Source organism: Notechis scutatus, chromosome 2 (assembly GCF_049901735.1).
Source record: "Notechis scutatus isolate UNSWTSFEM ecotype Mainland chromosome 2, rNotScu1.2, whole genome shotgun sequence".
In the NCBI taxonomy this organism is placed as follows: Eukaryota; Metazoa; Chordata; class Lepidosauria; order Squamata; family Elapidae; genus Notechis; species Notechis scutatus.
The window spans coordinates 112,470,662-112,483,746 of NC_142010.1; the positions used below are offsets into that span (position 1 = coordinate 112,470,662).

General features: G+C 40.2%; 1 protein-coding gene across 1 annotated transcript in view; it reads left to right on the forward strand.

The window, feature by feature from the left end:
- Positions 1 to 13,085, forward strand: part of FDXR (ferredoxin reductase) — a 44,442-nt gene that overhangs the window by 19,065 nt on the left and 12,292 nt on the right. The window contains exons 3-8 of the mRNA XM_087955831.1: positions 4,175 to 4,270; positions 5,380 to 5,502; positions 6,824 to 6,937; positions 8,105 to 8,206; positions 9,309 to 9,416; positions 11,449 to 11,533. Coding sequence (XP_087811957.1) covers positions 4,175 to 4,270; positions 5,380 to 5,502; positions 6,824 to 6,937; positions 8,105 to 8,206; positions 9,309 to 9,416; positions 11,449 to 11,533 — 628 coding nt within the window. The remainder of the gene's footprint in view (positions 1 to 4,174; positions 4,271 to 5,379; positions 5,503 to 6,823; positions 6,938 to 8,104; positions 8,207 to 9,308; positions 9,417 to 11,448; positions 11,534 to 13,085) is intronic.

Below are 13,085 nucleotides of genomic sequence, written 5' to 3' on the forward strand. Positions count from 1 at the left end.
TCTTCTCTTTACTACCATAGCAAACTTGGCCTTGATCATCTATTAATTGCAATATTTCCTTGATTCTTTCTCCTTTCTCAGTTTATATGCTAACCATCTACCTGGTTTATTTGCATCTTCAAAATAGTTCTGTTTTGCACCTCTGATTTTCTGTGCTAATTCTTCTTTTTCCATTGATCCCATTTTATGTTTAATTATATCCATTTTTAACTTAATGTCCTTCTTCTGTGGCATTCTCTGTAACTCTTTTTCAAGTTCTTTATACTCATCCTCTAATGTCTTAGAGCCTAGTCTTTCCATGGTATTTCTTTTCCTTGTATTATCAAGCCTCTGGCATATGTCTTCATTGTATCCCATACGTTCTGCGTTGATGTGTCTTCTTTTTTATTTTCTTAAAAGAAAAAAGCCAGTTCTTTCTCCATCCTCTGTATGAAGTCTTTTTCTTTTAGTATAGTATTATTTAACGTCCATCTAGATCTTCTTCTTTGTCCTTTCCATTTAATTGTCATTGGATTATGATCTGCCCAAATACTTGTTTCAATATTTATTTCTTGTATATTGGCTAACAATTCTGTTGACATCCATATCATATCATATCTATGGACCATGATAAATGTCTGTTTGAATAGAAAGTGTATTGTTTAGTCTTAGCATTTCTTTCTCTCCATGCATGTTTTAAGTTTATTTCATCTGTCATTTTAAAAAGGCATTTAGGGAGAGTCTTTCTGTTTTGTTTGTTGTTTTCTGTGTTGTATAGTCCAATTTATTGTCTACAATTCCATTGAAGTCTCCCATCATAATGATATTAGCATAGTCCAGTTCAATTATTTTCATATGTAGTTTTCTATAAAATTCTTCCTGGTTGTCATTCAGGGCATAGATTGCGATCAGGAGTGTTTTCATATTATTGTCCATTATTTCCACCATTAATAATCTTCCATCGTCATCTGTATTGATCAATTTCGCTGGGATAATATCTTTAATGTATAAAACCACTCCTCTTTTCTTGCATTGTGTCAAAGAAGTAAATATTTTCCCTAACTTTGGCTGAATCAACAGCTGTTCATGTTGCTTTTTAATATGTACTTCTTGTAGGCAGATTATATCAAATTTTAATTTCTCTAATTTATGGAAAGTTTTCCTTCTTTTAACAGCTGAATTAAGTCAATTTGTGTTAATTGTAATAAGTTTTTTCTCTTCCATGTTTATACTTTATAAGTAGGTTTAGCAGCTCTTGTAGATCTTGGTTCACATTGTTCCTTAACTTCTACCTTTCTGCCTACTGCACCTTCTTCTTTTTCAGTCGCTATTTGGCAATCCTCTTGGAATTCAATTAGTGACATTTCTTTTTCTGTCTCCTCCTCTCTCCCACCAAAGTATTCAGTATAAAACAATTCAGCTTTCTCAATTGAGTCAATTCTGTGTCTCTGTTCTTGCCATGTAAACATTAAACCTTCTGGAATCAGCCATCTATAATTCATCTCTTTTTAAAGTAGGATTTTAGTCAGGAATTGGTATTCTCTTCTCATCTCTCTTGCTCTTCTGGGCACTTGTTTCAGGAACACAATCTCCTTATCTTTATATTTCAATGTTTTCTCTCTTGCCACTTGCAATATTTGCGTTTTAATGGCTTTCTTTGTAAATCTGATGTGAACTTCTCTTGGTAAGTTATTTCTCATTGCATATCTTGTGAAGACTTGAAAAACCTTGTCTATTCCATCCATCATCTTCTCTTTGGTTATTTCCAGAGCTTCAGCCAAGATTTCTATCATTATCTCAGCTAAGTTTTGTCCCTTTTCTTCCTCTATGTTTTGAAATCTGAGATAAAATTCTGATCTATCCATCTCCCATCTCAGCATCCCACTTTTATCTTGTTCAACCACTGTTAATCTGCCATCAGTATCTCCAATCTTCTTATCTCTTTGTTTATCTCCTTCAATTTTTTTGAATTTCTCATCATATTTCACCCTCATTTGTTGAATATTCTCCACCTTTTCATCAGTTTTTTTCTATTCTCCTTTCAATATTCTCTGTTCTTGCTTGTATGCTTTGGATTCCTTGCATTATCATCTGCAATGTCACCTTTTCCTGTTCTTTTTCTTGTTGTAACATTGTCTGTATTGAGCGTTGTCCTCCAGATGGTGAAGAGGAAGAAGTAGGAATTGAAGAACCAGCCGCTGTTAGTTTCCTGCTCATTTCGGACAATTCAAAATCTTCAGGTTCTTCTAGACCTTAATCCACTCGTGAAATAACCAATTGTAAATCCAAGTAAAAATAGTGGAAAAAAAGAAGCAAGATAGAAAAAAAAAAGATTTTTTCAGGTTCTTGTATACTTTAATCCAATCAATTAGTTCAATAGCAGTAAAAGCTCAAAAAAGGAAGAAAAAAAAACCATAAACAGAGAAAGGAAAAAAATGTTAAATCTTGTAGAAGGCAGAAAAATAAAAAGTAAGAAAGTAAAAAAAAAGGAATTTCTTCAGGTTCTTCAACACCTTAATCCAATTAAAAAGTCTCAGGTATGAAAATGTATACAAAAAAAAGGAAGCCACAAAAGAAAAACCAATATGGAAGGTAAATAAAAAATGCCGGAAAGGGAGAGAGAGAAAAAGAAAAAGCCTACTCCCTTAAAAAAAGAGAAGGAAAACATTAATACTAAGACTTTTCCTTTAAAATAAAATGCAAAAGTAAAAATAAGGCTTCAAAAGCAAAAAGAAAGACAAAAGCAGGTTCCAAAAGTCCAGAGATCCAAATAACTATTACAAATAATAAGCTGATAAGGAGGGGGTGTGAGGAATAGCCCAACTTAAAAAAGAGAAAAATAACACACCACCTATTTAGTTATCCAAGGCTTTTGTTAATTTTTATAGCTCTCTTCTCTAGAATTTTATCAACTTTTTTCTGTATACTTCAACACCAGACTCCAGCTACTGATAGAAACCCAGAAAAGCACCTGCAATAACACTCTCCCATGCTCTTCCCTCAATCTTATCAGACAGGCTCAGAGTCCTTGAAAAGAAGTCTGAATTCTTTCTCAGCTTTGTCTGGTGGAGAGAGAAAAAAAAAAGAAACAATATTTCTAAGCCTCTAGTTGGCAGTGTTACAAAGTTTCCTCTGTTTTCACTTTCCCCTCCTTTTCCAAACAAATTATTATAAAAAAAATAATTAATTAATTAATTAAAAAAGAAAAAAGGTTTAAGGAAAGAAAAGGCTAAAAGGGGATCTCTAGCCTAAAATATTGTAAAGACAAAAAGGAGAAGAGACAGAAAAGAAAAATAAGATAGAAAAAAAGACCAGTCCAGTTCAAAGTAAAAAATCGTATACAAAGAGTCCAGCAAAAGAAAAAGAAAAAATTAATTTGACTTCCCGTTTAAAATCGCTGCTTAATTACTAAATTACTTATGTCTGAGATTTTACAGATTCTTTCTTTTCCTTAGGGTGTCCTTTTAAATCTTAAAGTAAAGAAAAAATTCTCACCAAACCAGCACACTTTCTCTTTCTATCCCCTTCCGTTTCAGAGCTGTCCCAACTTCAGCAGTTTTAATGGCTGCCTCTTTGCCGCTGGCAAAAAGAGCTTCTCCTAGATCTACCAGGGACTTTGCGGTATCCCTGGGATCGACAGGATGCCACTCTTTACATTCACCGTCTCTTCGGGACGGTTTATATCCAATTGGACCATCCAGGAGCAAAGATATTGGCAGCGATCTCAGACCTCCAAGATTGCATGCCGTATTGTCGCAACGCCAGCTCCGCCCTCTCCAACTCCAATTTCTCTTTGTCTTTTAATGTAAAAAATATCTCTTGATTTCAGCAGAAAAGATAATCCTTGACTCTGGTAAAATAGCATAACATTCAGGAAAGTGTTAAGTGTAAACAATATATTATTTCCAACACAGGTTTCTGCTTTGGTAGGGCATCAAATTCAGTGATGGTGTGGGTTCTGTGAATGCTAAAATTGTGGAGAATCTGCTGTGTAGAGATGATTGTAGAGATACCTTCCAGTCCTTTTGTGAATATATGCAGCTGTGGCCAAATGATAGTTCTTCATTCCTTTTTCAATTGCTTGAAACTTGGAGAATTAGATTTAAAAGAGGGTTTCACTACTGTTAAATGACCCAATTCAACACCCTCTTTATTTTTCCTTAAATGCGTTAATGATTTGCAATGTCTTCTCCAGCATCACAAACAGACTCAGGTGGATATTTATGAGAAGTTGCCAGTTCCTTTTGGCTTGGTTCGTTTTGGAGTGGCTCCTGATCATCCAGAAGTCAAGGTTGGTACTATCTTTCTTTTTGGCATCAGCAGTCACAAAAGAGATCTACCAAGGTGAAGGCAGGGGAAGAGCTCCTGAAATTATTCCCTTTCTTTTCTCGCCACCTTCTTTTCAAGTCCATTTTTGACTTGTCTTTTGATTTGCGTACAACCCTTAGAAAATATGAGGTATTTTGTGAGTGATAATATCATACTATTTAAGCAAGATTTGGAAATATGTACTAGACTGTGCAAAGCATTCAGAAGAGGTGTATTCTGTTGCACAATACTATGAAAGAAACACCTCTTTGACTTGTGATAGTAGCTGGGCCTTTTGCACACTTTGTGCAGCTGCTTCCAAAGCTGTCCTCTTTTCTCTCAGGACAATACAGTATATGCTCATGTACCTACAGCCACTTTGCTTCATTGGTGGCCTCAACAGGGGCTTACACAGACCACAGAGAACAGTTTTGGAAAATGCCCAAAGAGTCTTCCAAAAAAGACACAGCTGCTTTAAACAGTTTGAAAAGCGGAACTTTGTTTGCCTTAACGCTTTTCGCAAACCACCTCTTTTGAACAGTTTGCACAGCCCTAATATTTCATGGCATTCTGTGGGTGTGGTGGGGCTTTTTTTTATGCCTGATGCTTTGCTTTTGTCAGATGGAATGGACCAGTAATAAATATCACTTGAGTTTGGACAGGTAAACTGAGGACCCTGATTGTTGGGGGCAATATGCTGACTCTGCTTAGAGAGGGCTGTAAAAGCACTGTGAAGCGGTATATAAGTATAAATGCTAGTGCTAGTGCTAGTGCTAAACCTGATGATAACACACTGTGTTTTCCTGTAAGCTAGATATGACCTTGTCTCCAACTAGAATGTCCGCCACTGGCAATAGGCCATATTATCTTCTTCCTGTGCCTGCATCTGGAAGAAAAATGTGCTATTTTAACGGAGCTGACTGGCCTGGTGCCAGCCTGAATCGCAAAGTGAGCTGCTGCTTGAGATGCTGCAAAGTCATCCGGCCTGGCCTCATTCTTCTGCTGTAGCCTCGTGTCTGGGCGCTTAGCCGCTCGGGGACAAAGGAGTTGCCGTTCAGACGGAACCTCTCTCGAACTCTCTCTCCCCCCCAGAACGTGATCAACACATTTACCCAGGCAGCCCACTCTGACCGCTGCTCCTTTGCTGGGAATGTGACTGTGGGGAGGGATGTAACTGTGGAGGAGCTGCAGGAGGCCTATCATGCGGTGGTCTTGGTAAGTGTTCTTGTCGGCAGTTTTAATAGGCTCAAGAGAAGGAATAGCATTTGTGAGGACGTGAAGGTATCTCAGGAGCGATCAGGGGTGGGATCCGACCGGTGTAACTACCGGTTCGGTGATTTACGTTTGCGCGTGTGAAATATCGTCAGCTTGCTGCCTGGACAGCTGAGCAGTGCTGCGTGTGGGTGCGCAGCGGTTGAAAAAGCACTTTTTTCCTGCTTTTTCAACCGCAGCTGTGCCGCGCAAAGCAGCTGAGGGTGAAAAAGCAGGAAATAAAGGTCAGGTAAGAGCCCGGGCAGGTGGGTGGGCCAAAACAGCAACAGACACAGAATAATGGATGGAATCTGAACAAGGAGAGATTTAACCTGGAAACAAGGAGAAACTTTTTGACAGTGAGAACAATTAACCAATGGAACAGCTTGCCCTCTGAAGTTTTGGGAGCGCCATCACTTGAGACTTTCAAGAAGAGATTGGACTGCCATCTGTCAGAAATGATGTAGGGTCTCCTGCTTGGGCAGGGGGTTGGACTAGATGTTGGACAAGGTCCCTTCCAACTCTGATTATCTGTATCTGTAAAAAGGCAAGAACAGTGAACAGTATTGAACCACTTATGTCTATTTGCTTCAGAGAGCAGTATCTATAATACACAACCAACATAATAGCGGCATATAAAAATCTCAGATCGGCACACTGACCTTGAATTGAGGGACATAATAAATGGCCTTTCAGTGCTCTGGCAACTCTCATGGGGATTTTCAACTATAAAGGAAACCCTTCCCAACCTTTATTCTGCCACAGTTATGTATTCATTGGGGGGCGGGGGGGAAGCTGTCTCAGAAAATAGGCTGTATAATATGTATTTGAGCACTGATTTGCATGCTGTAAAGCTTGTTCAGAGTTTTGCAGCATAAATTCAGCGCCAGAAAAATAAACACAGATGGCTGATCCTTCATTTAACTTCTTTATGAACATATTAAGTAAATTTTACAATACCAGTTGTAGATTTCTCCAACATGGAGCAAGCCGAAACAAAAACAGACATGTTACAGGTTCAGAGCAGAGCTCTAGTTTTCAGCAAACAAGCAAGCAAGTCACACAGCAGAGGAGAGACTTTTTAATAGACAGACTCAGCGCCTAACATAGCTTCATAGCTGCAGAGCTTAATATAGAGCCACGCCTAGGCTACTTCTAGTTTCAGTTTCCAAACAGTCTTCATTGGCTGACTTAGTTGCTATGCTTCTTCATTGGTTGACCTTGTTACCATGCTCTTTTCCAGTTCATGAATATACTCTGACAAAGCTTATTTCCCTTCTTGCAGTGTTATGGCGCTGAGGACAATCGGAGACTTGGAATTCCTGGGGAAGAGCTTGAAGGCGTCTACACGGCAAGAACCTTTGTAGGATGGTACAATGGCTTGCCGGAGAACAGAAATGTACGAATTTTAGTGTTGTCCCTCTTCTACCTCTCAAAGGTTGTCACTTGCTCAAGCATCCGGGAGGAGAGTCCTCCAGTTAGAAAAGAACACATAGATACCAAATTAAATCCAGAATGGTTTAACGACTGTGAACCTGTTTGCATATCTTCAGGAAGGTATTATCCCTCTGTTTGCATCTTCCATCAGAGGGCTAGAAGAGAAGCTCTGGGACTTGAGAAAAAAAGAAAACTAAAGATGCTTGTAGGAGTGTTTGCCATCAGGTGTGGAACATGGCGGGATTCAAAAATTTTTTACTACCGGTTCTGTGGGCATGGCTTGGTGGGCGTGGCAGGGGAAGGATACTGCAAAATCCCCATTCCCTCCCCATCCCATTAATCTGCTTTCCAGCTCCATTCTCCTGTGCAGGGCAACAAAAGAAGACCCAGCCAATCAGCGAGGACTCGGGAGGCAAATAATAGTTGGGGGCAGGGTCAGTCAGAGGTGGGATCTGCCGGTTCTCCAAACTACTCAAAATTTCTGCTACTGGTTCTCCAGAACTGGTCAGAATCTGCTGAATACCACCTCTGCCTTAGCAGCCTTTGCGATGGACGTGATTATGTTCCCTCTACTTTTGCCAAGCAACTTCATTTGTGAACAGTTGCCATTGTAAAAATAATGGAAGCTGCAGGGCAGTTTTGGCCCTTCAGTGCTCTTCAAATAAGTAGTATTGACAGGATAAACTCAGAAATGATTGGGAAGGGGTGTTTCCTTATGAAACATACCACATCCCTTAGGAAGAAGTGATAAATATGAAGGGAAAATAGCCTTGTCCTTGTAACTTTTTCCTTGACTTGCAATGCTCTTTCCCTGCAAGACGTCTTTTGAAAGTAGAAATGTTTTCCTGTGTGTTCTGTGTGATTGGACAGAATCTGTATCCTGGTGCATCTTAAAGGATATGGAAGAGCTTCCAGCATCTCAAGTCGGTCCTGAAATTATAAGGCAGAAATTCTGGTGACTGACTTGCCTTGGACAGAAGACTGGGAACGAGCCACTGATTTGTAGGCTGTAAAGCAATTTCCCTTCTTCTTGCAGTGTTGTGGCGCTGAGGATAATCGGGGCCCATTAGAATTCCTGGGGAGGCATGAGTTGAAGGATTTACTGTGAAACGTCTCTTTGTTGTTCTAGCTGAAGCCAGACTTGAACAGTGAGACAGCAGTCATCCTAGGTCATGGGAATGTGGCGCTGGACATTGCACGGATTCTCCTATCGCCTCTTGAAATCCTTCGGGTAAGTTGTGGACGAGCCCTAGAGTGTTGGATGATGGCGGGGAGCCAAACGGGGAGGGTTGCTATCGACCTGTCAGAAAATACCCTTTCAGGTAACGAAGGGGTGTGGGCAGGATCCCTGATTCAAAGACCTATCGGACTGCAGCCATCCTGGAGTCTTGCCTTTCAGGAGAACGTTTGCCTGTTTTATTGGAGGGGAGGGGAACAGCTCTTGCCTCTCCTGCTGTAGGAGTGGGGGTTGCTGCATGTGAATCATTCTTCCAAAGCCCTTCCGGTTTGAAGACTTCCGGTTTGCTTCATACTCTGCTGCCTTTCCTTCTTTAGGGCCATTACTTTCTCCTCTTTCCCTGCTTTTCCTCGGCCCTCCCTCTTTTTTTTTGCCTTAAAAATATGGAGCAATTTTTTGTTTCTCTTTCTCCCTCTGATGCTAGAATTCTTGGGAGCTGTGAATAGTTTTTGTGTCTCTAGGAAAGGCTACCATGAATTCCCAAGTTTCTTATGCCTTCAGGTAGAAGGGGGAAAAACTGCAAACCTAAAGCCAGTTTGATCCTTCACCTTTGCCTATTTCACCCCAGACCTGAGGGTGCTGAGTCTTAGGCTGTGGAGGCAGAAAATTCACAAAAGTTATTGCCTTGAAGTTTTAGGTGTATCTCTTTGCTGAGCCTTCAAATGTTGGTTTTAAGTCTGCTTAATGTATGTTGCTAGCTGCTTGAATTCTTTTTAAAACAGGGAAATGAGATTAAAATGTTGGTAATAAATGCATCAAGTGTTCAATTTGCTGTTATTTGTGCATGTTGATGCCTTTCCCCCCCCCCCTTACATTAATAACTAATTTCCATCAGTATTATTCCCTCTCCCTCTTCCTGCTCTCTCCTTTTCACTAGTTTCCCTTTCCCTTTCCATCACATGGTTGATGTGTTGTCAACAGATGCGGCATCGTGAAAAATTGCTCGAAAATGATGCATGCTGTCGTACCAAACTGTTCTATTCCGATGGCATTCACCTGAGAGAAGGTCTTTGCGTTGAGTGCAATTTGTTTGAGCAGATGGCTGCTCGTTCCATGTTGCCTGCCCTAATCCATGTTCCTCCCTCCCTTCTCCTAGAAAACTGACATCACTGAAGAGTCCTTCTCAGCGTTGGCCAGCAGTAAAGTCAGACGGATTTATCTTATTGGCAGAAGGGGTCCCCTCCAGGTGGCTTTCACAATAAAGGTAAAAGGAAAAAAGGAGGAAGGGTAGTTCAGTAACAGGTCTTGACTTCCAGCAAGATTGTTTGTGCTACAAGGACAAGTATTAAGACAGAAATGTGTAAGAAGAGGCCACTGAAGAGGCCAGTGAAAGCCCACCCAACTTCAAAGTGTTACCTTGAAGCCCTCTGCAAAACTGCTGTTGACTGATACTGTAATCTATATATATAAAAGCAAAATACCACTCACGCATCATCACAAAATCTCCAGAACTGTAAAGCCTACAAACTTGAAAGTTGGCATGTATGTTCCTCTTGGCTTCTAGGTGCTCACTAAGAAAGCATTAGTATTTTGTATATTATTATTAACACGCTCTGATACTAAGGAGTTCTACTCCAACTCACCACCTGAAAATCTGAAATCTGTTCCAAATGCAAAGCCCAAGCAGAGGAGTGGAGTTTCAGTTTTAGTTTCACAGCAGCAACCAGCTTTAGTACAGAACAGTTGAGCTAAGTCACACTCAGGCTCCTTGCGGTCTCTTTCTTGCTCACACAGCAAATACTGTTTCACTTTCCAAACAGCCCTCAACTCTCTCACACACTGACAGGACGCTAGCCAGATGAATACCGATGGATGCTGGTAGGCAGAGGCAATTTTTTCCTCTTATTTTCCTCCCCAAAAACTAAGCCCGACCGTTAGTTTCATAGCGAACCACGGGTATCGAACTAGTTGACAATATAAACATTGTGAAATACCTAGGGGAAAAACACATGCATGTAAGATACACCAAACTAAGAAATAGATACAGTTCAGCGTTACATTGATTGTAATAACTATAGGGACAGATTCCGCAAGTCTGAATGGACTTGCACCCCACCCACTTTATGTTTTCTCACATTACTTTCTTAGCTGAGCTCAAGACTCTCTTATCTGACTGTTATTGATAGCACTGATAGCCGCTCTTCCTCCTGTTTGCTCAAGGTCTTTTCCTATACCCTCTACAATATATGACTATTAATTATTTTCATTTAATTTTTTAAAAATATTAAATTTATGTGCCGCCCATCTCCCTGCTACTCTTTTTGGTTCTGTTTCCTCTCACTTTGGGGAGAGCAAGTGCAGCGTACCACTCAAGGCACAAAAGAAGCATCTACATTGTGGTCCCTGTTAAGATCAGTCACTGACTACGGTTTGGAAATTGAAGTAGCCCCATCATGTTAAATGCTCAAGCAGGAAGTGAATGTACTGCTCCGAATCTAATGAAACTGGTTCATGGTTCTGAAGGAAGAAAGGATACCCAAGGTTCACCTCACACTTGTTGAGGTGGTAGGACCGCACTCTTCTTCTCAGGGTTGTTCATGGCACCTGTGCATCAGCTCACCTGATTGAAATCATATGATGGATGCCTACTATGAGTATCATCTTAATTGGTTTTGAGATGTCGTCTTATTTTGCTTTTTAAAGTTTTGGTTGCAGCTGCAAGGATTAAGCAGAGTTAGGAAACAATCTGGGTCGGTCACTGGAACCAGAGGTTTAGTCTTCTGAGCTTTCAGACTCATGTTGAAGCCCATCCCCAGAGGACTTCTCTGTAGCAGAGTATGTGCTTTGGGCTATTCCCTGTGTGGTATTTGTATGGTGCCTGGTTGTGTGTGGCTTTTTAGTTGTTGATTGGAGTATTGGCTGTTGATTGGAGTATTGGCTGGCTTAAAGTCGTTGGCTGTTGTTTCAGGATTTAGTCTGGGTATATTGGGTGCATTGCAACAATAATGTTGCAGGATCCAATCTGGGTGACCGACCCAGTTTGGATCCTGCAACATTATCCTGGAACACATATATTTGCCTTGATTTATGGGAGATAGGAAAGCTTTAGATCCAGGCATACTATAATTCTCAGGAGATTCTTCTTTTACTCTCAATAATACCTGCCCAGGTGACATTATCTAGCCAGGTTTGGCTGGTTTTGGAAAACTAAACCTATCACCCTCCCTGTGTTTCAATGTTAGCCTTCCTGCATCACCTACATTTTTGCCTTGTGTTTCTGTCTCTGAAACCTTCAGGAGCTGCGGGAAATGATCAACCTACCCAGCGTTAGACCTTTCCTGGATCCTGCCGATTTCAGGGATCTTGGGGATGCCATTAAAGGTGAGGATCAGCTCGTTAATAAAGACCCGTGGCCCAAAAACAATTTCTTTTAATTATGTTCTCTATGGGATTTGTTGTTCAAAAGCTAGGTGGGATTTTCCTTTTCCTTCTACTAGGTTGTTCACATCTAGATTGTTTTCACTAACATATTTTTATTCACAATTGTTCTATTACTTGTAAAGTGCCAGGAAGGTTTGAAAGACAGGATTGAAAGACAAATAATTGCAATAAATTCTCTACAAGGGTTTTAGGCTTCCCTAACTGAGATTGGTATGATAGATGGCTTAGCCCAACACATCAGGAACAGGTCAGGTTAGGGAACAGAAGTGACATTATTTCATATCTAAAGAATCAGGTTTGTAAAGTAGAATTAGAAAGGCACAATGTTGAGCATTTTAAAAATCGTTGTGGACAATTTTTAAAACTAGCCATCATAGGATTTTGATCAGTAACAAAAAAGCTGGGCTTTCTACTTTGTACTTCTACCCTGTCTTACAGCAGGGGTTTAAAGAATAGCCAGTGAGGAGGAAGGAGAGAGACATTCAGGAAGAAGAGCAAACAGGGCATATAAGTACTTTCAGATGTGGAAATGATCAAGGAGACAGATGAAAGGAAGAACATGCTCCCTTTTGTCCAAGTGACTGGAAATTCAGTCCATAGATTTATTTATTTATTTATTTGATTTGCCAATTGTTTACAAGATAATAAGTATAAATGTATACATAGTTGTGAATACATGAAATGGGTACATATAAGAAAAATAAAAGAATAAGAGAAACAATAGGACAGGGACGGTAGGCACGTTAGTGCGCTAATGCACGCCCCCTACAGGCCTCTTAGGAAAGGGGTGAGGTCAATAGTAGACAGTCTAAGGTTAAAGTTTTTGGGGTTTGGGGAAGAAACTACAGAGTCGGGTAGAGTATTCCAGACATTGACCACTCTATTGCTGAAGTCGTATTTCCTGCAATCAAGTTTGGTGCGGTTTACTTTGAGTTTGTATCTATTGTGTGCTCTTGTGTTGTTATGGTTGAAGCTGAAGTATTCATTGACAGGTAGGACATTGCAATGTATGATTTTATATACCATGCTTAAGTCAGACCGAAGACGGCGTAATTCAAGGTTTTCTAGTTCTAGAATTTCAAGTCTGGTGGCATAAGGTATGAGTAGAGGAGTGGAGAACTCTTCTTGTGAAATTTGCATGAGAAGAAAATCTTCCTTGCTTAAAATTAAACGGAGTGGGTAATAAAATCTACTCATTGCTTAAGACAGAGATATCTCCATACTACAGTCTGGGGGAAGAGTGAAATTGTCTGGCAGACTCCTCAAAGTAGTCTCCTGTCATACAATGTATTTGGGCCTACATTTGTTACCTCAGAGCTATAGCATGAGGAGAAACAAATCCCCAAATACTCTGAAGGCACAAAGAGAAGCTAGGTTCCCATGAATGAAGCCATTTGGATTTGGATTAAGTGAATTATGGTAGGGTTCAATAGGCTTCCATAAATTGCTGAACCACAAATCCCAGAATCCTTCTCCACCAACCATTTATCAT